This window comes from Rhinolophus hipposideros (assembly GCF_964194185.1).
Source record: "Rhinolophus hipposideros genome assembly, chromosome: 1".
Taxonomy (NCBI): domain Eukaryota; kingdom Metazoa; phylum Chordata; class Mammalia; order Chiroptera; family Rhinolophidae; genus Rhinolophus; species Rhinolophus hipposideros.
In genome coordinates this window covers 3,222,401-3,250,250 of record NC_138047.1, presented here as the reverse complement: position 1 = coordinate 3,250,250, position 27,850 = coordinate 3,222,401, and the positions used below count along the sequence as shown (strand labels likewise).

The 27,850-nt window shown below is 49.4% G+C and overlaps 1 protein-coding gene across 3 annotated transcripts in view; it reads right to left on the bottom strand.

Moving 5' to 3' along the window:
• Positions 1-11,488: 11,488 nt before the first annotated feature.
• The window catches only part of ADARB2 (adenosine deaminase RNA specific B2 (inactive)), a 415,421-nt gene continuing 399,059 nt past the window's right edge, over positions 11,489-27,850 (bottom strand). For all 3 annotated transcript variants that reach the window (XM_081062451.1, XM_081062453.1, XM_081062452.1), the window contains 2 exons: positions 18,765-18,943; positions 11,489-17,196 (listed from right to left, as the gene is read on the bottom strand). In XM_081062451.1, coding sequence (XP_080918577.1) covers positions 17,020-17,196; positions 18,765-18,943 — 356 coding nt within the window. In that variant the 3' untranslated portion in view covers positions 11,489-17,019. The remainder of the gene's footprint in view (positions 17,197-18,764; positions 18,944-27,850) is intronic.

Below are 27,850 nucleotides of genomic sequence, written 5' to 3'. Positions count from 1 at the left end.
GTTACTGTTGTAAAGTCCTATGTTATTAGGAGTCTCTTTTTATTTTATTTCTTTTTTTCATGTTTTCCTTTCGTGCAACTTTGTTAATAGCTACTGAACATCACAGTGATGTAGAAATTGAACCAATTTCTAATTATAGTACTGCCCACTTGAAAAATTTTTATAGTAGACTTGAAAGATCCATGTTATATTTCTGGTTCATTATGCCAGTATTAAACGGTACGTAATGTGCTTCTCCATTCCTGCATCCTCACCCCAAAATTTTCTGGAGTTAACAATTTGACATAATGCAGGTGTTCTCAGAGTTCCTCAGAGTCTTGCAAGATGCTTATATGGTTCTCATCACAGTTAAGCTTCTTTGAAAGTTTAAAAAATTGCAGTTAACAGCAAGTCGACTTCATTTTCTGTGGGGCAGTACAAATCCGGGTCAGCTGCTACTGGTCCCCTCTGTCCTCATCCCCATGTGTGAAGTGTTTTGTGGGCGGCAGGGCTCTCAGCAGTTGTCAATGCTACGTGCCACCCCTGCCCGCAGCCCCTTTCAGGCTGCTAAGGCTTTGCCTGCATTGCACAGGCACTGGGGGCATGCAGTCCCCAGAGGGTGGAAATTCTCCACCGCTTACTTAACCCTCCACCTTACTCTTCAAAAACAAGTGATTATTGTCTAACTTTCATAGTTACACCTTCTTGTTACATTTAAAAGTTTACAAAATACAAAAATAAACATTCGCGTATTACTATAAAGAATGAAGAAGGCAAGACTTGTATTGCTGTGACGTCATCAAAATATCACTAAGATGTGTCCCCCTTACTATGCATAGATTTTTTTCCCCCTTAATAAATTAGAAGGTAAAAAACTTACTCCAAAAATTGGGAACACTCAGTTGTATGTGCAACCTACATAGTCCGTATTATGGCAGGAGATGCTGAAAATGAAACCAGAGAAAAGTGCGTAATTTAAAATTAATTTTATCAAAACATCTTGAAGCACCTTCTGGTCAAAATGAAGAGGTCTAGCAGATCTTTGGAGCTCTTGAGTCTGTGTCCCTGTGTGATGTGTGGTCGGGGGAGAGAGCAACAGGGCGCTGTTTTAGACAGTTGGGTCCAGGAGGCATCTAAGCAGATGAGCTTTAATCTTGAGCTCGAATGTTGACGAGGTGTCGTGAGACGGAGGGACGAGCAGTGGCGGGAGACTCCACAGAGTGGGGCCGAGCCAGTGTGAGGAGAGGATCCGGGTGAGGTGGGGTGGGAACGGCACCTCGTCCCGCAGCAGCCTTGGGGAGCGCCAGTGTGTTCCCTGTGCACTGGCTGCCTGGTGGGGACGCACTGGGGGGTCCCGAGGAGTCCTGCGGGTGGGGAAGGGCATGGACCTGAGGTCTGGGTTGGAAGGAGGCCAGGCAGCTCTGGCTGGAAGGGAGGACTGTTGATTCCCCGATTGAGGTGCATTTATGGAAAATGCTGTCATTGCCAGCGAGTGGTTGTGACCAGGCAGAGGGTGTTTCAAGCACAACATAGAATGTATGAGGAGGATTTTTCCCTGAAGAAAGTGGTGACGGGATGTGTTAGGAAATTCTAATCGCAATGTAGACATTAGGTCTAAGTTACCTTAGCTAAATATACGCACTACCCGGATTGCTGGCATTCTGTCACCACGTTACAGACACTTCTTTCACTCTCTGGGTGCCACCTGCCCCTGACACTCATGGGTTCTGAGCGAGTGGTCAGTTCACACTCCATCCAACCCAAATTGGGCCATCAGGACGCTCCCCACAGAATTTTGGAACTAGAACTGAGAAAGTAGCTCCAGTCGCTTCGTCTGAGTGAAAAATAATGCAGATGTGTTGAGAGAAAATAACTAGATTTGGATGCTCAGCAAAGCTGCCTGTCAAGAATGAGTGTGAAATGCAGATGGCGAGGGGACGGTTTTCACTAATATGCCTTCCCAGACGGGGCTTCCTGAGATACTGCAAGGAGAAAGTCGTGAAGGGCTGCTGTCAAATTGGACAAATGTCCCAGCAGACATCCATGTAAAATCATGTCTGATTGGAGTTGGTGATTTAAATTTCTATTTTTATTTAGCTTGGGGAGTAGAATATTGAGTAATTATAGTCCTTGTTTATGTTATTAAATATACATATACATACGCATATACATATCTATGTGTGTGTATATGTATATATATACATTGTCTAATATATACATATACACACATATATACATATATGTACACACACATGTAGATATGTATATGTAAATAAAAAAGTGTCAGAGTGACCACAAAGTAGAAAACCACCTTGGAACGGTACAAAAGAAATGAGTAAAAGTGGTTACTGTAAGGGGGATGGGAAATGTAAATAATGGGCAGAAGTGATGGTTTAGTTTTTACAGTTTTTTTTTTTTAAACTTTAGAACCATCAAAGCACATCACCCAACATCTGAAAAGTTTCCGTCTTTAGCCACACACATAAGGTACCTGGTAGGACAAATCTGATCAAAAGAAAAGAGGCTTAACATCATCCATGGGAATATTTTAACACTTCCACAGAGACATTAAAAAAGAATGAATGAGAGACCATCGCGTTTATTAACAGGAAGGGTCAACATTGTAAAAATGTCAGCTCTCCCACGGGGGCAAGTAGATTGAGTGCAATTCCAATGCAGATTGTCCCAGAGATTTCTGAAGGATTTGACACTTTGATTACTAACTTTATTTGAAAGAGCAAAGACCAGCTTTAACAAGACGCCCAAGAAGAGAAAATAGGAGAAGGAAAAGGAAAACAAGAAAAATAATTTACCTTAAACCTGGGAAGGCTGTGGTCCATGAAGTGTGGTGTTGGCATCAGGACGGGAGAAGTGACCAAAGGGACAGAAAGCCAAGTTGATTCTTGCAAATGTGAAGACTTGAAATCTTTCAGCTCATATAATAAGAGATCACTGAAAAAAGTGGCCTATTTAATCAACGGTTCTAGTGCTACTGGTTGCCCGTGTGGAAAAAAATAATGAACTTGGATCCCTACCTCACACTCAAAGTCAATTCTACATTATATATTAAAGGAAAAACGTTAATACTTCTTTAAAGAACAACATTTTTATGGTTTTGAGTTAAACAACTTTCCAAAAATGCATTAACCATACTAGAAAAGATTGATACATTCAAACATATAAAAAGAAGAGTATAGGACACCTTAGGATAAAATCTTAAACCACAAATTGTAGTTGTAACATGTAATCCACAAAAGATTGATATTCAGGATAGTCAACAAAAGAAGATACTGTCTGTCTCTAGGAGAGTCAGAAATTGGACAGCAGACACGAATAGGACACAAAAGAGAAAACTGAACAGCCAATAAATGAATACAAAAATAAAAAAAGTGAAAATTGAGGCCATCAGATGGGGAAAACTGCCAAGCATGTGGACTGTTGGAACGTTTGTCTGTACTGTTGGCTTGGATGTAAAGTAATGCAGCTAATTAGAAGGCGCTGTTTTGTAAGTGGACGTGTGTGTGCTTCCTGCCCCAGCTACTGCTGGGTGTACACCAGAACACGGTCTATTAAAGTGTGATGCCTGCAGACGTTGCGTGTCTGAAAATGAAGGTTTCTGGTACAACCCCAGAGCTGCTGACCCAGCGTCTCTCAGCACGCAAGAAGCTGCACTGTGGACAAGCTCCTGCATCTGATTCTGCTGTCCTGTGTGAGAGCCACTGTCCCGAGGATCCTTTTGCACACGTGCACTAGGGGACATGTGCAAGGTCGTGCCACCAAACTGGAAACAACCCAACCACGTCGACAGGGACTGCTAAATAAATCATGGCGCAGCTACACAACACATGTAGCAGTAAAAATGAACGAGCCACACACAACTGTGAAAGTGTTGATCTTGGGGACTGGTTGCATGAGAACACAAGCCACAGAGACTGTGCACAGGGTGGAACCATTTTTATGAAGCATGGCAAGCCCAAACTGCACGTATAATTATGGTCATGTGTTTTGGGACATGGGGGTGAAAACCCGAAATTCAGCCTGGTGTTCTCTGGGCTAGGAGTGGGGGTGGGGAGGGAGGCAGAGGGTGGGACCAGTGGGCCCAGAATCAGCAATGTCCGGTCCTTGTTTGAATGGTAGGCACATGAGTGTCTGCTCCTGCGTTCATACATCTTAATTATCTTCACAAATATGCCTTTAAAGCATCTGATAGACCATCATTAAAATAATAGAAACAATTCTAAAGAAAACGTGCCTATTATTCCACAGATGGATAAAGTGAATGTGGTAAAACGGGGGGGGGGTGTTGGGGGTTATAGCAGTATTTTTGACTGCATCTGTTTCAGGCTTACCAGTGCATAACCATATTTTATTCCCTTCAGATATAGGTTCTTTTTCAGCTCACAACCATGTAGTTTTATTATTCTAAAACGTCCGATTTCCACTCGATGTGTCCATTCCATAGGAGGAAACACAAAGCCAATTTGGTTCCAAGATCGTGTTTTTGAAAAAAAAATAGTCACTAAGGAAATTGTAAAACGGCATGTGTTACACTGTGTCAAAATTGCGTTGCTTTCAAATATGCTTTGGAAATCCTCGCTGGAAAGTGGGAAATGTAATAAGGATTTCATTTACCAGGTGCAATCATAAAACAGTAAAAGTAGTTTTCTTGCGTTCCTCAGAAACTGGGACTGAAGATAATTTCAGATCCAGGAGACAGTCCAAAAACTGTGTTCAGCAGTGGCCATATATCAGAATAGTTTTTATTCTCACACTTGTGTTTTGGGGAAAACCAGCTTTTTCTTTTTTTTAATTTCGTTGGGGAAGGGGAACAGGACTTTATTGGGGAACAGTGTGTACTTCCAGGACTTTTTTTCAAGTCAAGTTGTTGTCCTTCCAATCATAGTTGTAGAGGGCGTAGTTTAGCTCCAGGTCCAGTTGCCGTTGCTAGTTGCAGGGGGCGCAGCCCACCATCCTTTGTGGGAGTCAAACTAGCAACCTTGTGGTTGAGAAGATGCGCTCCAACCAACTGAGCCATCCGGAAGCTCAGCTCAAGGTGCCGTGTTCAATCTTTTAGTTGCAGGGGGCGCTACCCACCATCCCTTGCGGGAGTCGAGGAATCGAACCAGCAGCCTTGTGGTTGAGAGCCCACTGGCCCATGCGGGAATCGAACCGGCAGCCTTCGGAGTTAGGAGCACGGAGCTCTAACCGCCTGAGCCACCGGGCCGACCCCAAACCATCATTTTTAACTCTAAGTTAAATTTATACTTGAGTAAGCTTTGGTGGTTTATGTTTCTTAAGAATGTGTTCTTGTCATCTGAGTGGTTGAACTTACTGGCATAAAGCTGTTCATATTTTTCCCTCATCATCATTTGATACCTGTAGCATCTGTGATAACAGTACTGACACTCCCTCCAAACGGCTGCCATAATGTCAGTAACAGGTTCTCCCAGTCAGGGAAGTTGAATGAATATATCAGGTCTGCGTCCTTGAGGGGTCCCATGGTTTTGTTCAATCTCTGCACACTTCACGCAGGAGCTGCTTCTTGCTGTAGTTTGTCTGATGGGAAGTTTCATACCTAAGGCCACATGTATTTATAAAACCAGAACTGCAGACATCTCTCTTTGAGGCGAGGCCACTTGTATTTCCCTTTTTCTGTCTATGAAGAGGCTGTGGTCGTACCTCCTTACCTCTCCTCATTTATGGCCTCCACTCACTGTGACTCTGACCTCTGACTTTATACTGCTCGTGTGCCCCCACCAGGTGCCCTTTCTTTCCTCCCAGTTGATTCAAATGCCACCATCATTCACTGCCCTCCCACACGTAGTTTGCCTGGTCCTGTTGCTTGCTTTAATTAAAAACACTGTCATCTACTCGTCATGTCCCACTATGACAACTCTCACTGTTGTCATTATTTCATTTCTCCATGTTTTTACGTTCTGTTTCACCAACCAATCTGTCAACTCCTTGGGACCCAAGATCACGGTACATCTTTCTTACTGTCTCCACGGACTGAGGCGACTGAGGTGACTTTTTATAGCAGGGTTTGGGAAGAGTGGTTACTTCGAGTCTCCCTCAGTGACCAGCTGAAATCCCAGGCATGGTGGGAAAGCGTCACCTCCAAGTTGGACAGTAACAGGAGCCAAGTCCCCTCGATGCCAACAGCTGTCATTGTCACCGTTTATGGAATGCTCACTCTTCTCTGTGCAAGTTATCTTATTGACTCCTCATAATAATCCTTTAGTTTAGGTATTATTTTGTTTTTAAAAGAGGAAGAATCAGACTCCAATGGCAGTCAGGTGCCTCCAGGCTGTGCAGTGGACACAGGTCTCTGTGACGCTCTGGTCTGTGTGAAAACAGACTCCACTCACCAAAACGCCAGCCGAGCAAGCCCCTGGGGGTGCTGCTGTGGCAGGAGTCTGCGTGGAGCGATGCAGCGTGGCGGGCAGACCTTGGCCTGCATCTCGGAGATTTCCTCTCCTTTTGGTGAGGCAGGTGGCGGAGGTGTGTCGTCCGCACGTGGCCTTTATTTTCAGTCAGCGTGCAGGATTCGTAGTACCTTTTTCTTTGAGATGCAGAATATTCCTTCATATAGAATGGACAGTTCTGCCTTCAGTCTGGTGTTTATGTGAAGACGCGTGACGTCTGGCAGGCGAGGGCTGCGTAGTGTCACACGGAAGGAGCTGGACTGCCTCCCTTCAAGGAGAAACTCAAGCCAGAAAGAAAAGGAGGTTACAATCAGATGTCCCAGCCAAGGTAGCGGCATCACCTGTCCCTGGAGCTGCGATGTCTCATGAACAACCATGTGCGCTTTATCCTTGGCTCTGCCCCTACACACTGATTTGGGGGTGCGGCCCCTTCAAAGTCCTCATGTGGCGGGGAGGGCTCCATGAGAAATGTTCACAGTCAGCTTCTTCCACCTGTGAAGTGCTGGGAAGGCTCATCCTGGCCACAGTGCCCAAGGGGACACCCATCGAGCCCCGTGGTATCGTGTGGCAGTCAGATTGTCCCCCGTGCTGTGCTGTCACGAGCACCAGAGTGTCATTCTCAGCCCAGTGCATCAGTGGGAGGTGTTTTAGTACAAAGGGCAGCTGCAGTTCATTTTGCTGAGGGCCCCCCTGTCCCCTGCATGAGAACAGGGTCACTGGGATGAAGGACTGACATGGCGCTGGGCACAGGTCCTACAGTGATGACCGCCCTCCTCCATCACCCCTCCAGTGCCCTCCGCCTCGGCTAACAGGGCGCCTGTGTTGCTGGTGCATGAACTGGGCGCCTACCTGGTGGCGCCAGGCGCACTTGCCTGGTGGGTGACGCAGAGCGCATCCCTGGGGGTCTGCCTGTTATCAGGCTGTGCTCGCTGTCTTGTCCGTTCTGGTAAAGGTGGGCATGGGATCACCGAGGTGCCGGTGGGCACCACAGCGGCAAACCCCCTTCCTGCCCCGTCACGTACTTCATGGTCATCAGCTCCTTGCCCACACGATGGCTCCCTGCTCCCGCTGGTCTGAGGAGCCCTAGTAACCTGACAGTGACAGTTGCTTTAACAACAGTGCAGCTCTCACTGTGTCCCCTCGCCGAAGCATCCCCCCCGCCGAAGCGTCCCCCCAACTACAGGTTGGGAAGCACAAGTTCTCTAAGCGTGTAATGGGATTATGGGAGTGGGTCCACTCCTCCCACCACATGGGGGACACACTGTGTGGTGGCCGTTGGTGTATAGTACAGGCTACATCCAGAATAATGGCACCCCCACCTGTGGGGTCCCACCCAGGCGGTGCCTCCGCTGCTTCTCTGAGAGCCCTTTTCCTCACCCTGTCTGTATGGTCTGACGTGTGCGGCACTGGTGGGTCATGGGTCACTGTCATACCTCCTTTGATCTCACAGGGTCGCTTGTCTGAGGTGGCCCCACAGTGTTAGATCAGACACTTTGTGCCTGGATGGAGCTTTGGCTGAGTCATCGGATGGAGGAAAGACAGATTAATTCCATCAGGATGGATGGTCACCCTTGCTGGGGAGGAAGGACCAGGGCTGGTCTCCTCTGGGAGCCGCACCAGCTGGGAAGGCCCCGCATCAGGGGAAGAGCATCGGTCTCTTCTGCTGGCAGGTGAGGTCATCCGATCTTAGCATTAGCTGGACCCACCTTGATGGGGGAGCCACCTGGGTGTCCATGCATAGCCTCCGTCTCGGCCACCATGGCCGCTCTGTCCAGGAGCCCACTGTGCCAGCTGGGGTGTCAGAGGACAGAGGTTGGCCGAGTTGTCATCTGCAGGGGATGCTTCTGGGGTCATCGACCTGTGATACCAAGATGGCTACACTTGTGTCCCCCCTGTAAGCCCAGCCACTGGCCCTTGCCAGACATCCTTGTCCCTGAACTTCCAGCCTTTCTCCTGTCAAGCCCTTGGCCACCAGGTGAGCCATTTGTCATTGCTCATCAGTCTGTGTATATGAGGCCTGACAATTAAGGTCGCAAACTCATCCTAGAAAAGGTGCCACATACCTCACTGCTGAATATCACTACGGTCACCTTCAAAGTCCTCCCCTTGGGAAGCTATGCACTGACGCCAGCGCCTAGTCCACTCTTCAAGCAATGTCGGAGCTCTTTTTCTGGAATGGCCATCAGAACTGTCATCGTATTACCCTTGATGTCCTGAATGTCATCAAGATATCTTCCTTTCAATATTTCCTTTATCTTTGGGTAAAGAAAGAAGTCATTGGGGGCCAGATCAGGTGAGTAGGGAGGATGTTCCAATACAGTTATTTGTTTACTGGCTAAAAACTCCCTCCCAGACAGTGCCGTGTGAGCTGGTGCATTGTCGTGATGCAAGAGCCATGAATTGTTGGAGAAAAGTTCAGGTCGTGTAACTTTTTCACACAGTCTTTTCAGCACTTCCAAATAGTCAACTTGGTTAACTGTGTGTCCAGTTGGTACAACTTCATAATGCATAAAGCCTCTGGTATCAAAAAGGGTTAGCAACGTGGTTGCAACAATTGTGAACTTAATTGTGTGACTTTGTCTTCTCACCTGGGGCTAATTTTCTCTCCACACTAAGTAGGTCAGCAGACCCAGTGCTTGAAGCTGCCTGGTAGGGGATGTCCACCCACAATCTCATGAGCCGCTTCCTTGAAATCAACCTCTCAGTCTTGTACACACATCCTGCTGGCCCTGTTTCCAGAGCAACCTGACTCACAGAGTGTGGACGAGCAGCCTGAGCAGATAGGAACGCGCAGCCTGCTGCCCCGAGCGCATGGAGCGCTGGGTGCTGTTAGAGCGTGAGGCACGAAGCCGGTGGGACTCCTAGGGGTCTGGTCTCCTTGGGGACTGCATGGGCTGTTCTAAGGGATAACACGCATCTGCCACATGTTTGGGGATGGAGAGAGGCCCACGCTGTGAAGGGGGTCAGCCCACACACCCCTCACCGCCAGTGGGCATTTAATGTTGGCGAGTACAGTACCGCTTATTTATTCTTAAGTGTGCCATTCTAGGTGACCAAAATGGGCATCTCTTTTGTCAAAGCTTATGTGTGGAGCAGGGATGCACTGCGGTGCTCAGACAGGACCAGTGACTCCTGCTGACTGTGGTCCTTGCCCCAGGGTTGGTCCTGCGCGTCCTTGGGTCTACCCCCCAGCGCCTGGGCGGCTGTCTCCAGGGCCCATTATTAACTGCAGGTCAAGGAGCCTGGTCAGTGCTCCAGTGGGGCCGTGAGGTGCTTCCCACAAACGGGAACTGACAGCCGCTCTCACGAGCCTGAGACCTGGAGAGACTGCAGAGGTGTTTCTTGACTGCCAGGGCATTCAGGGCCGTGTCAGCTAGTGACAGGGCTCTGGTCACAGGGACATTTATACACTTAGCATAACTGAAGGGAAGCAAAGTGGAAGTGACATTTGCTGAGTGGGCTGACGACTCCTCAAGGAGAGTGGGCGAGCAGGAGGTTTCCTAAGGAGGAGTGGCTTTGTATCCTGTGCAGTTGTGAAATGTTGAGTGTGAGACAGACGACTAGGAGCGAGTCGGTGTGCAGGCGCGGGCTGCCTTCTGCGGGCCGGGCTGTGCTGGCTCACGGGGTGGCTGCCTCTCCCCCTCCCTGTATAACTGAATGTCAAGTGCTTGACACCTTTCTTGTCAGCTTGGTCCCCTTCCCTTCCTGGCCTTAATGTGGAAATGCTGGCTCATTTGTTTATAGGAGATCTTATGGGACACCTGCCATACACTGGGCACTGGGGATGCACTAATTTAAAAAAAAGCAGCCACGAATCGCTGCCCTAATGGGGTCACTTTCTGGTGGCCGCTCCTGAGGCTGGGAACACAGTGGCTCCTGTCCAGGACTCGCCCCGCCAAGCCCAGGCGGCCGCAGGTGCAGCCCAGGTCAGAGGCCTTCAGGCGTCCCTGCCTTTGCAGGAGCCCCTCAGCTCCCCTGTGCCGTGCCCCTCCCACTAACCCCTCTATCTCACTCCACGTGCGCGCAGCACCCCGGGGCCGCAGCCCTGCCCGCTCACAGCACTTGCCAGCGTCCACCCTTCACTGGCCATTAAGTTTCTCCTTCAAAGCTCAGCCTTCCCCTTGGTCATCTGTGCTGTTTTCTGAGCCCTCAGCCTCCTTGCCCCTGTCTCAGTCAGCTCAGCTTGCATAACAAACACCACAGGCGGGGCTTACAAACAAGGGACACTTAGCCCTCACAGCCTGGAGGCCCCACATCCAGGATCAAGGCCCCCAGCAGGTTCAGTGTCTGGTGAGGACCCGCTTCCTGGTTCACAGGCGGCGTCTTCTCCTGTGACCTCACAGGGTGGGGGTTTGAGGGGGCTCTCTGGGGTCTCCTTATAAGGGCACTCAACCCATCATGGGGGCTCCGCCCTCAGGACCTCATCATGTCCCAATGACCCACCTCCGACCACTGGGGGTGGGATGTCAGCATATGTACGTGTGTGTGGGGAGAGGGCACATTCAGCCCACAACATATATTTTTTACACGACTGACCACCTTCCTGATATGCTCTTTTCTTCTGTGCTGTATAAGTGGCAGCACCTCATTCCCTTCCTGTCTCCGTGATGACTTATCCTTCCCCCAATGGATCCCATTCCTCTTCCATTCTCTAGCACTTTCCAACCCTGGATTGCTACCAAAATCGTGGAATCTTTGAGTGGACCTGACCTTGAAAGTTGGTCACTGGGACCACCTGCCGTGTGCGCTCAGCATCTCTGAAGAAAAGCTAGCAGAGTTGGCACAGCACCTTTCAGTTTAAGAGAGTCCACTGCATTCTGCTGTGCTCCTTGCCATGACCCTGTAGGGTCAGCATTCCCCACTCGAATGTATACTCGAAGCTCTGAAACTCTGATGCCGTTTGCCCAAGCCCTCAGCACTCAGGAGCAGAACGAGCAGTGGCTCCTGTGGCTCTGGAAGCATCGGGGTCCCAGGCTCCCTGCGGAGCCCCTCCCCCAGCTCTGAGTGGGTCCGGCTGACGGTGAACTGCTGTCCTTAGGGCTCAGTGCCAGTAAGTATAATTCTGAGAGGCTAAGGGACTGAATGTGACCACTTTGGGGCAGGCCATCATCGAGCCTTCTTGTTTTCCTGGGCCCTGTTCACTCTTCTAGGACATACTTGGGTGGAGGACTCTGCATCCCAAATGTCGGCAGTGCACTAACTTCCCACAGCCCTGTACCATCCCTGCCTCACCAACCCTCTCAGCCTGTGGAGCAGTGGGGACAAGGGCTGTTCCCCCCACTTGACAGTGAGAGAACCAAGGGCCAACCCATGCACCCAGTGGCTTGTTCCATCCTCCGCAGTTAACGAGCAGCTGGGTCAGAGCTGGGTGGCGAGTCTTCCGTCCCCAGTCCTGTGATATTGTCTGGAGTTCACTCACATTAATTCTGTGAGAGTGATGAGTGGGCTAGAGACTGTCACCAGGCAGGACCTCCTCACAGACAGAACCATTAGGGAAAGAAGGGTTTCAGGGCGGAGCGTGCAATTTCTTTGCAGTGGGCAGACTCACTATGGTTCTAGCCGAACCCACACATCGTATTTCCCAGAGGCCCATGGAATTCTGCCTGATGAAGAAAGGCCCAACATCCCAGGACAGCACAATTTTACTTGATATTTTTATTCACTTAACAGAAACATTCACTTATCAGATATCACTGAAGTGCAATTTACAGAACTTAGAGGCAAATATGTAAATTCATATTTTAAGATTTTGGATTTTTTTTTACAAATATTACAAATGTACATCCATTGGTACAATATTGCCATTCAATCATGCTTTTTATGTACAAACCTTCACTTAAGAATTACTATTTGTTAAGTTAATTTTGCTTAAAAAATGCTGAAAGTTAGTTGAAAGTTAACTGGGAAAGTATTTGTTTGTTTTTACTGAAGCATATAGTGCAGAGTGATAGAAATCTAGGGCCTGTGCGAAAAGAGGCCCTAAAATCCAGGCCATTTTATCTTAGAGGGCATTGCATCCCCCCAATTTTGACTGTGAAATGATGAGTTGGGAAACAAAGTATTACTTTCTACAGGTTTGATACTGTCTGCAGTTCCCTGCAGAAGTGGTATTGTCTAGTTTAAATTTCTAGAGACGTGGCCATCGGGAGGTCTGACTGCATGGACATTTACAGGAAACCAGGAAAGGACTCTCGTAAATCCCTCTGGACAACATGTCACAGGAACCCATCAGACTCAGGCCTATCCTGAGTGTTCACCTGCTTCACAGATGAGCTTTGTGGAGCTTGGGGCAGACACACACCTGAGACTCCAGTCCGAGGGAATCGGAAGTTTAGGATAGGGAAGGCAGGCAATAAAAAAGGGAACAGGAAATGGAGGGAGAGGAACATGTGAGAAAGAAAACCAGAGAGGCAGTGCTGGTGGGAGAAGCCGCAGACACTGGTGATTGTCCAGGACTGAGAGAGGCTGCATTTGTTGTCCCAGGCCGTCACTGTGCAGTCTGCATTCCTTGTCTGTGTCAGCTTCCTCACCCCCGTCCTTTATCTGATTTAGAATTTGTGGGAGGAGTTTGACAGGAGCCAACAATATCCCAGGGTTCCCAGAAACAGCAGAGCTGCAGGTTGCAACGGGTCAGGACCACGGACAGGGTCGAGAGTGCCCATCTCTGCCCGTGTGGGTCCCACCCACCTGCCCTGTCTCCACCTACCCCACGTCTCATCACTGTGCCTGCAGAAGTATAAAAAGGCCAGCAAGACCTCAGAGGGGTGTTGTCCTTGCTAGATGCTGCTTGATGGTGTTACAGCCTATCCTGAGTCGCGGGCTTCTAATTTGTCACACCGCCCACAAACTCCGTGAGAACTCGGAGCAGGAAATGTGCAGGAGGCAGACCTTCCTGACCGCGATGGGTGACCAACTCGGGAACTGGACTCCCGAGGGTGGGGAAACCAGCACAGGTACCGCAGGGCCTGCCGAGTGCAGCCAGACTCTGCCAGGTGGTCACCGCGGTCAGTGCACAGGAAGAAAGGCCGTCCCAGACCCCCTTTGTCCACACTAGAAAGTGTGAAGTTTATTGTGTTTTGGGCCAATTGTGCAAATGATTTCATTAAAATGGTTTCTTGAAAAATGGGTGTATTAGTTTCCCTAAATTAAAAATGTCTAAGTTTTAAATGTCTTTTTAAATTTTTTTAAACAAGATACTATAGACACATCTTGAAATTTATAATCTAAAAATAGGATTTCATCAAAATATTGATGAAATATTTCTATTTCTTATTCTGGGCACTGATACCATGTAGTTACTGTGTATGACTCTCCAGATGTGGTGAACAGTCTAACAAAGGAAATCATTTTTATTGATAAGAACAACTCCCTGTGAAAAGGAAAGCATGTGGGAACAATATGAGCTGTGTTCACTTGAATAGGAAATCAACTTGATGTTTCTGAGGAATAAGACTTGTCACAAAACCAGTGGTGGCAAGAAAGATACATACAGACTCAAAGAGAACCACAGGCATGGAAGGAAGTGATAGTTACAGACCCTCAGATCCTTTCCTTGGCAAAAACAAAAACCAAAGAAATCCTAAATCCAGTAACTTGCTGTCACATGTTGTTGTGAAACTGGGCGCTGGAGCTGGACAAGCAGAGCTCACGTAACCACATGACCTCCTGGCCAAGCATGCCAAAGGCTGGCACGTGGTCACTTTTTGTGAGAACCAGGCAGGAAAGCTTCCATGGCTTATCTCCCTGACAGGAAAGCAACAGGTGCTTTGGAGGCAGATAAAGGTGGTGTTGGTTTTATCTGGACATTAGACATAGAACTAAAGAGATGTAAATACAGAGCATGGGGAGGTGGGGAACAAAGGAGCTTGAGCCATCAGATGATGCCAGCTGGTGCTTCCAAGGCAAATTCAGGTGGGCAGTGGGGGCAGCTGTGTAACCTGGCGGCCCGGGATGCCCTGCCATCGTGTCTGTGCCTCTTCCTTTTGTTCTGCTGGGTCATATTTTCAGGGTGACTAAAAGTCATGAACCATCTACCCGTGCTTTGTTCTCCTTGTGGAAAGCTCAGGTGGTGAGGTGGCTGTGGGCTCCCTCCAGACCCCAATTCACCAGATTTTCTGTTTAAATAGTGCAGGGCAGACCTGCCCTAAGGCAGCGTTGGGACATCCTTTTGGACTTTGAGGCAGACAGTGAAACCCTCAGACTTCCCCTTCTAGATCTGCTCTCTCTGGGAAATGACCTGTCCCTCCAGCCACACCGGTGCCCCATGCACAGAACCCTGTGCCCGGCCTCCTGGCTGGGTCAGCCTTCTGGTGACTCAGCTCTCCACCCTTCACTGCCCTGTGCGCACAGCAAACATTCCCCACCGCCTGCCCTGTCTCCCCCACTTCCCCGTGCCCTGGACAGGCGCCTCCACGCAGAGTGCCAGGCTCAGACGGGCTTCCTGCTGTGCTGGAACCTTCTCTTGCTGTCAACCTTCTTTGCAGAGCCTAGCCTCCCCTTCCAAGGAGCCCCTGCCTGCCTCACAGACTCACCCCCATGCTGGAGCCAGGGGGCACAGTGGTGCTAGTGTGTGGCTCTCTCCGGAAGTAGATGCTTGTGTTTTAGTGAAGTCTGGGTTGCTTCTGGAGAGCCACGGCCTCAGGTAAAATGACTTGTGACCAAGCAGCTTTCGTTCGGGCCTTGTGGGCGTGTTCACTATGGGGTAGGAGAGTACCTTCCAGGTCCCTTGAACCAGATCAGATGGCTGACCCACGGTGCCCTCTGAAGGTTGCTGCACCCTGCATCTCCCGCCAGTGTGCACTCTGCATGGAAGGGGGAGCATTGTCTGGAGCAGCTGATGTAAAGCATACACCTTGTCCAGGCAGCAGGCTCAGGGCGCAGACTTCACCCCGGGATCCCTGTGCCCGCCACTTTCGGAGAAGGGCTTCTGTTATTGGGGGCTGAGTCTAAATCAAATCCACTCTTAAGGGTTTTGGATTTCTAAGCCCCACCCTCGTGATACATCAGATTATTAGAAACTTATATAAGCGGGCCGTTTGTACTAAGATTTCATTCTATTTCCTCAATTTTTATAATGGATTAATGAGTCACATTTGTAAAAGCATTTTCATATATTTCAAAACTTTATCTTGGAGAAATTGTACACCGCAGTGCCTATTTTCCTTTCTAAAAGAACTTGAGCAACAAATTTGACCTTATATGAAACCTGGGAAAAGCTTCTATTTGCATACTAATGTGTCTACTTCTTGTTACCATGTAACAAATATCTACACTTCGTTTCACCTTTGCCTGATTGGTATTGTGTCTGTAATTTGTACCCGAATATATACAGCATGATGTATGCGTGCATTCCCTGGGTTAAGTGGGAAACCTGTATTCTCAGGCTGTACCCCAAGGTGGTCAGCGGGGTTCTAAGCCGGAGCCCAGAGTCCAGAGCTGCCTACTATGAAGCTTTGCTACTTAGCACAGTCTTGTAATCGGAGAAATTAGAGACCTGTCCACTGGCAGGTGGGGTGTTGGAGATGAGTTCTTGGTGGCAGAGTGCAAGTCCAGGCGCCTGACCGCCTCATTGGCGGGCACCGCATCCTCTGTGCAGCCGTGCGGGGGAGGGGTCTGTCGTCTGACGTCTGCTCTGACCAGGACAGAATCCTGCCTCTTGCATTTGTGCAGTTGCTTTGAGAATTTTTTCTGTCATGCAAGATGGTGATGGTGATGGGGAACCTAAAGGAATGGAGAGCTCGTAGGTCTTCATGCCCAGAGTCAAGCTTGTTTTGGAGGCTTTTGTGCTTGCTTTGTAAGAACAAGTTAGTTCCTAAATCAGAATTTGGGCTATGCCAGGATTTCCTCTCTACCTGGTGGGGAGGGATTGGGGTGCTTGCAGACACTTAGGCAGCTCAAACTTATTTAGTGGCACCGCTATCTGCCAGAGACACAGAGCTGTGATGGACGAGAGGGACACGGGACAGCTTGCGACACTCAGAGAAGTTTAGTTTCGTCGCGTCTAGTTCCTTTGCTCTGCACCAATGGTCTCATTTCTCTGGTCCTGTTTTAGGGGTTCTTTAGTATCGTGCATCCTAAATGCTTTGCAAAAGGAGATGGAATAAAACACTTAACAGAATAATGAAAATGACAGGGTGTTCTTACTGGCTTCTTTGGGGAGGAGCCCATGGCTTTTCTCTTCACTTGTGGCTTATCTTCAAGTTTCTATAAGCTTGTGCTCGTGACAACCAAGTGCATCGCTCGAAAGGGGAACACAGCGAATGGTGCCTGAGGTTTATTTCTAACTGGCAATGCCTCGGCACCACCTTTCAAGGCTGCCACTTGGACCCTCCAGCCTGAATAGACACCATCCCTCTGACACACTGAGGAATCTCACTGCCCTGGTGCCTGGAGGTGGGCCGGCTGTGCTGGTCCAGCCCGGGACTGGCCATCTGAGAAGCAGCACTCTCCTAGTTCGAGTCTGGTTGCTCCTCCGAGCATTGCACACTTGGGTATTTCTGGAACACCAAAGGAAATGAATGCACAGACCCGGTCAGCACGGTCTTATCCCTCACGCCTGCCCACCACCCGCCCGGCCCAGGCGCCTCACTCCGTCTGAGGGCCTGGGGCCAGCGACTCAGAGAGCGAGAGGGAACTGGTCCTGCTCAGGCGGCTTCCTCACCCAGGTGCCCAGGCCCGCCTTCTGGAACGCCTTGAACAGCTGCTGTTTAACGGACTGGTAGGTGTGTGCCCCCAGCTTGGCCTCACAGTACATGGCTGGTGTGTCCCCATGGCTCGGTATCCGCGTGCTCAGCTGTGGGACGGAAGTGAGAAAGGACACGTGAGCCACAGGTGGAAATGGAGTGCCCGGGCACTGCACGCAAATGTTACCTTGCGTTTTTCCTTCTCGCTTCCTTAGAAATGGAAAAGCGATGTGACGGAGAGACAGTACACCTGACGTGCTGTGAGACTAGATCTCACTGTGTGTTCGTAAGCTCTGGTCACCTTGTCTGTTAGGCCGCAAAATACCAAGTTGTGCACCTTAAATGTACAGTGGTCATCTGGTTGTTATGCCTCACTAAAGCTCTTACATATTTATTCTCCCCAAATTGACCTACCAATAAAATTAAGTCTCACATAAAAGTCAAACATAAAAACAGTAGCTGGAGTAGCAACCTGCAATTCTGTAATTCCACGGAGAACCCACTTTTTGGGGAAACTGCTTCACCAGGAGTGTGAGTGAGTAATGGATGAAAATGAGCATGTAACTTGCTTGCTATTAAAAACCCAAGCACTGTGTATAGTTTTACTCTTTTGGAGGAGGTTTAGGGGTTCAAATTGGGGTGGGGGTGGTGCGGCTGGGGATGGCCCTGGGAAGTGAGACATCATCATCTTCAAGGCAGGACCCAGGAGGGTTTCGAGTCATGTTCTAACTGGCTAGGAGGACAATGAAAGCAGACTATTTCCTGGTCCTGAGCTGTGACAGGCACAGCTGTGCAGCCAACACAGGCAGGGACCTGACTGCCCCAGGCAGCGGGGAGGTCAGAATACTGAGTCACACTGCAGGGTCCCCAGTGAGTAGAGACTGGCCTGCCAGCCTGCTGCCACCATCACCTTGAGCCTAAGCAGAAGAGGCCCCTTTGTTTAGCAAGACAGAGTTGATGGCGTGCGCTGACCTTTCAGAGCCTCAACACAGATGCCCAGTGTGTAGAAGAGGGGACCCATGCAAAGTGTCCAGAACAGGTGGGGAAGAACAGACTAGGTCCCCACAGGGCCTACGGTGCCGCAGGGGTCACTGCCAAGTTAGGAGCTGAGAGGTGCGATTCCCAGTGTCCTCAGAATAGACACAATGTTTGTTTTAAGAATCAGCATGTCTGTCCTGTTCTTCTACTGGCTGATAACCACAAAAGTCAGTTCTGTTTGGAGTCACTGCCTGGGTAAGAAAGCGTGGAGGATCAGCTCAGCTGCTTTAATTTCTTTCTTTGTTTTTGTTTTCTGGGTTTGTTGTTATAATCTGTATGCTTGGGAAACACCTGCAAATGTATATTACAATTTCAAATCCAGAAATACTGTGATTACACTGTTTCTAGAGGAGAGCATAAGTTGACTTGACACTCAGTAGAAACGTGCAGCCTGGGGGGCTGGGGAGGAATGACTGCAACCCTCTCTGACAGTCACTACCTGCAAAGTCAGGAAATCACCTACCTTCTCTGAGCGTCAGTTTCCTTAGATCTGCCCTGGGAACAACATCGACTTGCAATGCTTTGTACAGACTCCCCTGTGGGGTCCTGTGCTGGCCGCACCAGGTGTCACAAGCAAGACCCCCGCCCCCGGCCGCTGGGCGGGCCTGCGGGGAGTCGGGGAGAAGGCGCCGGCACCCACCTTCCCGTAGAGCCGCGCCCAGCGGGCGGAGAGCCCGTGCTTGCAGAGCCGGGACCAGCCCCCGCAGCTGCGCTTCCCGGTGGTGGCGTCCAGGATCTCCACGTCTGCGTGGCCCGCCACCCAGTTCACGCTGAAGTGGGAAGACTTCCCCGGCCGGCGCGCCTCGGCGCTGCTCACGCCTGTGGGAACAAGTGGGAGCGGACGCGTGAGCACCGCGGGTGGGCGGGCGGGCGGGGCTCGGGCCAGGCCCGCGGGACACGGGACACGGCTGCGCGGGGGGCACTGCGCGACACCGTCTCACCTTTCGCTTCTGGCCAGGTCAGCGCTGCCTTTCGGCCCGACCCGGGCACGGAAGCCTCGCGCTGGCAGTCCCGGAAACACGTTTTTCACCTTTTAATTTAAGGGATTTTTAATTTAAGGGAGTCTCCTAAGAAAGAAGCTACCCATTTTTTCCCTTCCTGCAAAGATTTGTTGATGGATTCATGGAGAAACAGCCCCTTGGAGGCCGCCTGAGCACGCTGCCGGACACAGACCCGCCCTGAGGCTCAGAGCTTGGTGGGCGACAGAGAGGCCAACAGCAGCAGGGCTGTGAGAGCAGACTGATTGACAAGCGGCGTGACCCGAGGGGGGGGGCGTGCCACCGCCAGTGAGAATTTGAGGACAGCAGAGCGTTAAGCCAAGCGTGGTCCCTGTGCACTGCTTAGTCCCATGTCCGGAGGCTGGTCCTCTCCAGAAAGCTTCCAGAATTGGCAGGGAAGTCCTTCTTTCAAAGTTTGTCCCTTCTTCAGGTCATACGCCCATTTCTATTCAGGAGGATAGGTTCCCTGTGGTCGCAGGTTCACACAGCCACTCAGGAGAGGGATAGATGGGGTGGCCCTGCTCTGCGGCAGCACCTGCTTGCAGCCTGGGCATTGCCACACTGGTAGCGTCCACCCTCTGTCACCCATTCCCAGACACTGGTGGAGTAATGCCAGGACCGCCATGAGCCCTGGGAGTGGCCTCGCCAGCCCTCCCTGTGACTCTGCAGGATTCTAAATCATCCACGATCATCCAGGGCCGCTGCGGCCCTCCCAGCCGTCCTCTCCTCTCTGGGCCACGTGTCCTCCAAGGGTAGGTGATGCAGGACAGACCTGGCTGCTTTAGTGCACTGCACTTAGGCCAATGCGTGGCTGCTTAGGGGTCACAGCAGAGTCATGACACGCGGTGAAGAAGCCAAGGTGTTGGGGAGTGAAGGGCTGGGTGGCTCTCCGTGCTTGCAGCAGACACCCTGGGAGGGATAACCAGCGCCATGTGAGTGCCTTCTGTGCAGCTGCAAACTGAGAGCTACAGACCAGGTCCTCCCACTGCCCACACCATCCCCAGCCTCTTGCCTGCACTGATTCCCACTCTCCACACATGCACCCTTGGAGTTTGCCTTCTGCCGCCTGCGTGGCCTGGCTCCAGACCAAAATCACCTGCTGACCTTCTCCTGGCCACAGGTAGGCAGTGTCAGGCACCCAGGCTAAGCCCATCTACAGCAGCACCTTCCTTTTCCTTGAAGTGAGCTGTAGGGCAGCTACCTGTGCTAAGAGCTGGGTAGGGGGACAGTCTGGCACATTGGCCACCGAGGCCACCCTAGTGGGCCAGAGGAGGCAGTGAATGAGGGCGGGGTGACCGGCCACAAAGAGAGGCCAGCAGTGCCCCAGGGCTGCATGCCAGGCCAGGACCTGCAGCGCCTTCCTCTCTCCCTCCCTCCTCCCCACCCTTCTCACCCTTCCCATTCCCTGTCCCTCTGGCCTTCTCCACAGTCGGGACTGAGTGCTGAGGCCCGCAGCTCTCAGCACACATGCAGACTTGGAGAGGGCTGGGGTGCAGCCCTGCAGGGCGTCCCGCACGTGCTGGCTTCGGCTTCTACCAGTCTGTCCAGCCCCACACATGGGATTACAGCGGGGAGGAAAACATAGGCGCCGCAGAGAAAGGCGCTGGCTGGTGGATAGATCTGATTTCAGCAACAGCCACCTTCTCAGTGTCTCTGGCCCAGCTTGTTGGAGAAGCAAAGAGGTGTGTGAATGGGAAATTGGCTTATGCTGTGACAGTCGCTGGGATCACAGATGTGACTGTGAAACCAAGTTACAAATGTTGATTTCTAACTCCAGTAGCCTAGCCTTAGTAACTACTATTTGCAGTATGAATGGACGTGTAAGTCCAGTGACGATCCCCAAACATCTCTGGGACAAGAGGGCGGACACGTGGGGTTGCAGGAATCCGGTAACTTACTTCCAGTCTTGTCTTTGCTCCTAATTTTCTCTGTGATCTTCACCATTCTTTTCCTGACTGTGCTCGCGGATAGTGACAACTCTTGTTAAAGGTCAAACAGGACAGGTAGGTGCACTTGTGACTGTGTCCTGTGCCATAAATACTATTTTCATTTGAAGGGGTGAAAGGCAACTCTGGTTTGTTTTGTGATCATCATGTTTTATATCAGAAATGTTCCCAGTAGGGTCACAGGGACTTCCCCAGTCAGGAAGACCTGCTCACCTAACTGTGTCCAGGGAGTGGAGAGCCCCGTTCACATCAGGTATGTTTTGTTTCTTTTGTGTGTTGTTCAGTAGTTGCCTCTGTTGGAGACGTTATTGTCTGTCTACTTACACTTTGAGTTTCTACATTAAGGATTATCTTTTCTCTGTCTTCTGCCTGCAAGGAAAACCCTGCAAAACAACCTGGAGGAATGGCAGTGCAGCCTCCCTGCCCTCTTCCTCTCTCCCTCTCAGCCCTATAGATATAGCACCTTGAATGTTCACTAAATATTCGTGCCAGTGGTACACTTGTGACGTCACTATTGCTAGTGATGACTGCTGATGACACCCAAGGAGACCGACTCAGCTGACTCTAACATGCAAATTTGCTGATATAAAGGAAACATAATTATCTCAGAATGCTGGTGTCAGTCTGCGTGATATGCTGTCTCTGTGGGAAACCTGAGTGGCTGGACCACGTGCTGTCACCATCACAGTGTCACTATCACAGTGACAGTGGGAGAGTTCTTTCTTATCCAGCACTCACTGGCCTCGAGCAAGCCGATCTGGGGTGGGGGTGGGCCCCAGGAGGCCTTCTTTTCCTAGTTATGATGAAAAGCCACTGCCAGCACGAGCCACTTTTATTTGCTTTCCCATTTTCCTGTGTTTCAGGATGATTCTTCCTGTTTTCTCCTTGTTTGTGTCAGCCACATAGGTAACCTCTCTCTCTCAACATGGTTTCTCAGGAGACTTATGCACATATCCGAATGGTCTCATTCACCATGTATTGATTTTACAGTTTCAAATCAATTTCCCTTGCTGGTACCTTGTTGGCGCAGGGACCAGTCCACAGAGCAGGAGTTGTTTGGTGCTTTCTCTAGGCCAAGGACTTCTGAAAGTGCGGAAAGAGCAGCAGGAGGGCTGAGCCTGCTTCTCCCCACACTGACGGCACTCTCCGTGACGCTCACAGACGGTGCTGATTGCAGGAAAACACGTGTGCTCAGGCCAGAAGTGAGAAGCTGCTCTGTGTCTTATTCGCCCTGCCGCGGGCTGGAGTGGTGAGAGCAGGAGAGGTGTGAGTTCCTGGGCTCAGTGTCCCTGAAGCAGACATCTGCAGCCTCACAATCACAGGTGTACCTGGGACTCATTTGCATCACGATCCTCAAGGCAAGACACGAGCACACTCTGCGGATCCAGTCCACTCCCAAGGGGGAGCAGTGCCCCCGCCCTCCAGTCCTCGACTCTACCTCCTGGGAGTGTTCAGAAACCACAACCTCAGAAAGAGGCGGACAGGTCAAATCTGCAGTTTACATCGGACCGGTCCTAGCTAAGACTTGGGGATGAGCATTAAGGTATGTCTGTTGTTCTGCCGACAAATAAACACTCAGAAAACAGCACTGTGCATAGAAAAACTTTGTTCAAGGTCATGGGGTCTATTTGCAAGTACATACATTGGGGGGCCTCATATTTTTCACTCTGAGGACCAGCTCAGCCAAACATTCTGCAACCTGCTCCTTGACATCCCAAACGAAAACAAATCAAAAGAAATCTAACCCGGTCTGAATCCCAGGGCCGGGCCGGGTCGGGTGAAGGGGAACCCTTCCTTAACTGTGGCAACACTGGCACAATGTGGCTTCTATGTAGACGTTTTATACTTTAACGCCGTAGCACTGTATTGGTTGCCTGGGACTGCTGTCATCAACTTCTACAAAGTTGGTGAGTTGCAGCAAATAATAGAAATGTATTCCCTCATAGCCCCGGAGGCCAGCAGTCCAATGTCATGGCGTCACAGGGCTGCGTGCCCTCCAGAGAGTCTAAAGGAGGGTCCTTCCTGCCTCCTCCAGTTCTGGGGGCGCCAGGTCCCTGGGCTTGTAGCTGCATCTCTCCCATCTCTGTCTCCATCTGCACATGGCTTCTCCTCTCTCCCGTTTCCTCTCTGCTTCTCCCCCTCTCTCTGTCTCTTTCTCCATGTCCCTTGGCCTCTCTTATAAGGACACTAGTGACAGCATGTAAGACCCACTGACATAATCCAAGATAATCTCATCTCAATATCCTTCACTTTATCACATCTACAAAGGCCCCTTTTCCAAATAAGTTGATTTAGATTTCAGGCATTAGGATTAGGTATTTTGGGGTGGTCGTTCTTTAGCCTATTAGCAGCATGAACTTTGAATTCTAGAAATGGTCTAAGAATCCAGAGACACAGCTTTCTGGGGAAGGAGTCATTAGACTCTCGGCACCACTTCTGGCAGGAGGACTGGATTTGGAGGTGCAGGGTTACAGCTGCTTTCAGCCACGTCTGGTGTCCCTTTGCTCTGAGCCCGTGACTGGTGGGAAGCCCAGTGCTGCTCGCTGTCGGGACGGATGGCTGGGAGGATGGGATGCCAAGCGCCCACTGGGCATGTAGGGTTGGCTTTATTTGGCTAGGACCTCATTTTGGAAACTTTTTGAGAAAGCCAACAGAGGGTAAAAGGAAAAAGGTGACCTGAAGGGTGGTCACCTGGTGACCTGAAAGAAGGTAAAAGAAGGTAAAAGAAAAAAGGTAACCTGGTGAAGGGCAGAGCAGGCTTTCCTTAAGTAGTTTCTTAGTAATTATGTCCAGTATCTTGGAAAGAACCCTACCTCCTACACAGCTGCTTTAGCAGAGCGACCCCTCGCGGACCCAGTGCTGAGAATCTGTGGGGCCTGATGCAGACTCGGGGAGCTGGCCTCTGCTTGCGCATGCCGCCATATTGTCCATCTTCTCGCTCACGTTAGCCACCTTCTGGGAACATTTAGAGGAGCATTTCATTTCTAAATAGGTCTGTATGAGAATAAGCAGGTCTCCATCAGCCTCCATCAGACACAAACGCTCTGCCACGTGGACTAATTCATGAAGATGGTCTGACGTTTCAGTCACATGCATATGACTATGTTACTAGGAAACAGATGACGTTCAGATGTCATTTCTGTGACTGGCTGGCAGTGTGGCCTTTGGTAAGTTAATGAACCCGCTGACTACTGCGATTACCACTACCGCCACCACTTCACTTACCGCTGCTGTCACTGTGACCTCTCTGGCCACCACCATTATTTAAGAGCAATGACCGTGAACCCACAATTCAGCCATGAAAATGAGTTTTATCATTGCTCACGTAGCTATTAAAAGATGCCTCACTGTGAGAAAATCCTATATATTTTAAAAAGCAGTGTGTAAGAGAGACATTACTGATTTTTTTAAAGTAGCTAGTGGGCTTACTATATTTAAAATGTAATTCACTTTCCCTAAATTAAATTGACACAAGACATTTAGGAATGTAATTTTTACATGAAGTGAGGCAGGTCTGTGTTGCAATGTAGCACCGTGTTCAATTTGCGAAGTGAGTGAAGCAGCTTCCAAGCGTGCACAGAATTACAGAGGGGCAGCAAAGAAGGGCTGCTTGGGTTTCATAGATGGCCGGACACCCATGGGAGTTATGTGCACCCATGCACACACACATGCACACACACGTATGCATACACACACGCATGCGCACACACAATGCACACACATGACAAATCTATGCACATTCACACACATACACACGCATGCACAGTCAAGCACACACACATCACATACAGTGCACCCATACACACACCACAAATCTATGCACATTCACACATGCCCACACATCACACACATGCACACCACACAATGCACACAGAGGCACACATGTACATGCACACACACGTGTGCACACACCATGAATTTATGCACACACCTCACACACAATGCACACGTGGATGGACACATCACGTGTGGACAGACATATGCACACATGCCTCATACACACCTCTCCCACCCCTCACGCTACACACATTTACTTCTAATGGAAGAAAACTAGTGACACTTCAGTGTGAACTTAGGGATTGCAGTGACTAAGTACGAAGGCTGTATTAATGTCATTTTATTCATTTTCATTATAATTGACACCATCATAACTGGCAGTGGTTTTGTAGCTACTGTCTCATCTTAATGGAGCACCTTCCAAGGAAACTGCGCGGGGTGCATTAGGTTCTGGAGATCACGTGTGAGGAGACTGGAGGGTGGCCATGAGCTCTTCCTGCTGAGATACTGGTGACAAGTCTTCTGGGCTCCTGCCAGCCCAGGGGAACACACCGTGTGAGAAAACACAGGGCCATCACAGGTTTCCCTTGCTTTCCCTCATCTGCAAGGCTGATGCGCTGGTGGCCCAGACAGTGGAACGCCAGTGAGGGGGCATGTGCTGGGCTAGCTGCTGGCCCCGCGTTAATGCTGTTCAAAGGCTCTGTCGCCAGCGTGGGAGGCTGGGGTGCCTTCTCTAAGGAGAGGTTTCCACACTAATTTTCAGGGACTTTCTCCTTAGAGCCAACAGGACCATGACCTTATCTGGGTCATAAATGACTGTGGTTTGTGTTCCTCCTAGTGTGAGAGGCACGGGCCCACAGGACTCTCTCAAAGACGTGACATTTCCTCCACTGCAGGAAAAAATGTGAATATTTCATTTTATAACCTGATAATGCCCGATAAGGGTTATCTGTTCCTGTAAGGATTGTCATTATTTCAAAAGATATGGGAAAAAGGGACTTTGGCAAGATATCATCAGTTTTGCTTCAAATCACATATATTTTACTGCTGTAGTATCCCAACTGTATTAATAAGCCAGGTTTCATACTGAATAAAAAAGTGGATGATTTTCATGTGTTTTTATTCTCATTACACATCTGGCATCATTTCTCTCCTGCCAAATAACACATGTAGTGTCTCCTTCAGTGCGAGTCTGCTGGAGTCGAATCAGCTACGCGCTGTCTGGAATGTCGTCTCTCCTTCATTTTTAAAGGATACTTTTACTGGGTTAGATTTGCAGATTGAGATTAATTTTCAGTCAACGTTTTAAAGATTTTGTTTCCTTCTTTTTGATATTCCAAGCATCAGCTAGCCATTCTATTTAGCTCTGTGGAAGCTGATCTTTTATTTTCTGACTGCTTTTTAGATTTCCTGGTTTTTTTGTTGTTTGTTTTTTTAAATCACTTTTACTGCCGAGGGGAGGATTTTAAAAAGTTCTTCTGGGGGTAAAACATGCTTCTTAGATCTGTAACTAAAAGTGTTCCATCTGTCCTGGAACATTCTTAGTTATTATGTTTTTAAATATCGCTCCCACTCCATTTTTTTCGCTCTTCTCCTGGAACTCTTTTTACATGTATATTAGACGTTCTCACTTTGTCTCTTACCTTTTTTTTTGGTATTTTCCCTCTGAGATGGTTAATTTTACATGTCAACTTGGCTGGGCTGTGGTTCCAGATGCTTGCTCAAACACCAGCTGGACATTGCTGTGAGGGTATTTTTAGCTCACAGGGGGACAGACCTTTAAATGAGTAGACTCTGAGTAAAGCAGATCACCCTTCATTATGCAGGTGAGCCTCATCTAATCAGTTGATGGCCCTAGGAGCAAAGACTGAGATCCCTCTAAGAGGAAGGAATTCTGCCTCCAGACTACCTTTGAAATTGACTAAAATACCAACTCCTGCTGGAATGTTCAGCCTGCTGGCCTGCCCTGCAGATTTCTGCCTTGCCAGCCCCCATGATTGTGTAAGCCAATCCTTAAAATAAATCTATCTTCTAGTAGGAAAATGCGCATATCCCATTGGATCTCTTCTCTGGATTACAACCCTTTGACAGAGACAACACACCCTCTGTCTGTCTCTTTTGCATTCTGGGTGTCTCCTTCAGGGTGACATTCCAATTTACTCATTCCTTCCTTGGCGGCGTTTAACTTGCTATTAAACCTATGCAGACACTGTGCTATGCACACTGTTTTGTTTGTTTCTGAAATTTCCATTTGCTTAGTTTTTCCTCTTGGCTTCCATCTCTCCCCTACATTCTTCCATCTTGTTTTTTTAAATCTTTTTTATCCTGTTGAGCACAGTTACATGAAAGTCTGTGTCTGTGAACCCCCATCTCTGGAGCTGTGGGTCTTTTTGCATTGTCTGTTGTATCTGCTGCGTTTTTTTAAGGTGGTCTTGTCTCCTCCTGTGCTTGCTTGGGTTTTGTTGTGTGCCAGTGTTGTGTCTGCAAATTTCTGTAGGATTATTTTGCTCTCTTAGTACGATCATTGTAATCTAAATTTCAGTTTCAACCTGCTCTGTGAGCCCCCAGGGAACTGCTTATGTAGGGCTCAGACTGAGTCCTGACTAACATACTCCCATACCCAGCTGTAGCCCTGCCTATTTCCTAACCCCTGACACCCTGACACTCTTCTCTCAGCTCTGCCCCCTACCCTTTTCTCTCTGCCCCCCACACATTCCTTCTCTCGTCCTCCAAGACTTTGCTCAGAAGTCACCCTCAGTAACATCTTAGCTGACCCTCTGATTACAGATGAGGGTCACTTTTTAATCCCCTCTTTGCCTTATTTTTCTATAAAGCATTTACATTTTGTTTGTTTGTTTGTTTGTCTCCCCACTGTAATGTAATCACCTTTGGGTATGGATTTTCGACCATCTTATTCACTACTCTATTCCCAGCACAGAGTTGTCCCATGCACAGCATAAGTAATCAATACATATTTGTTGAATGATTAAATGAGCACCTGGATT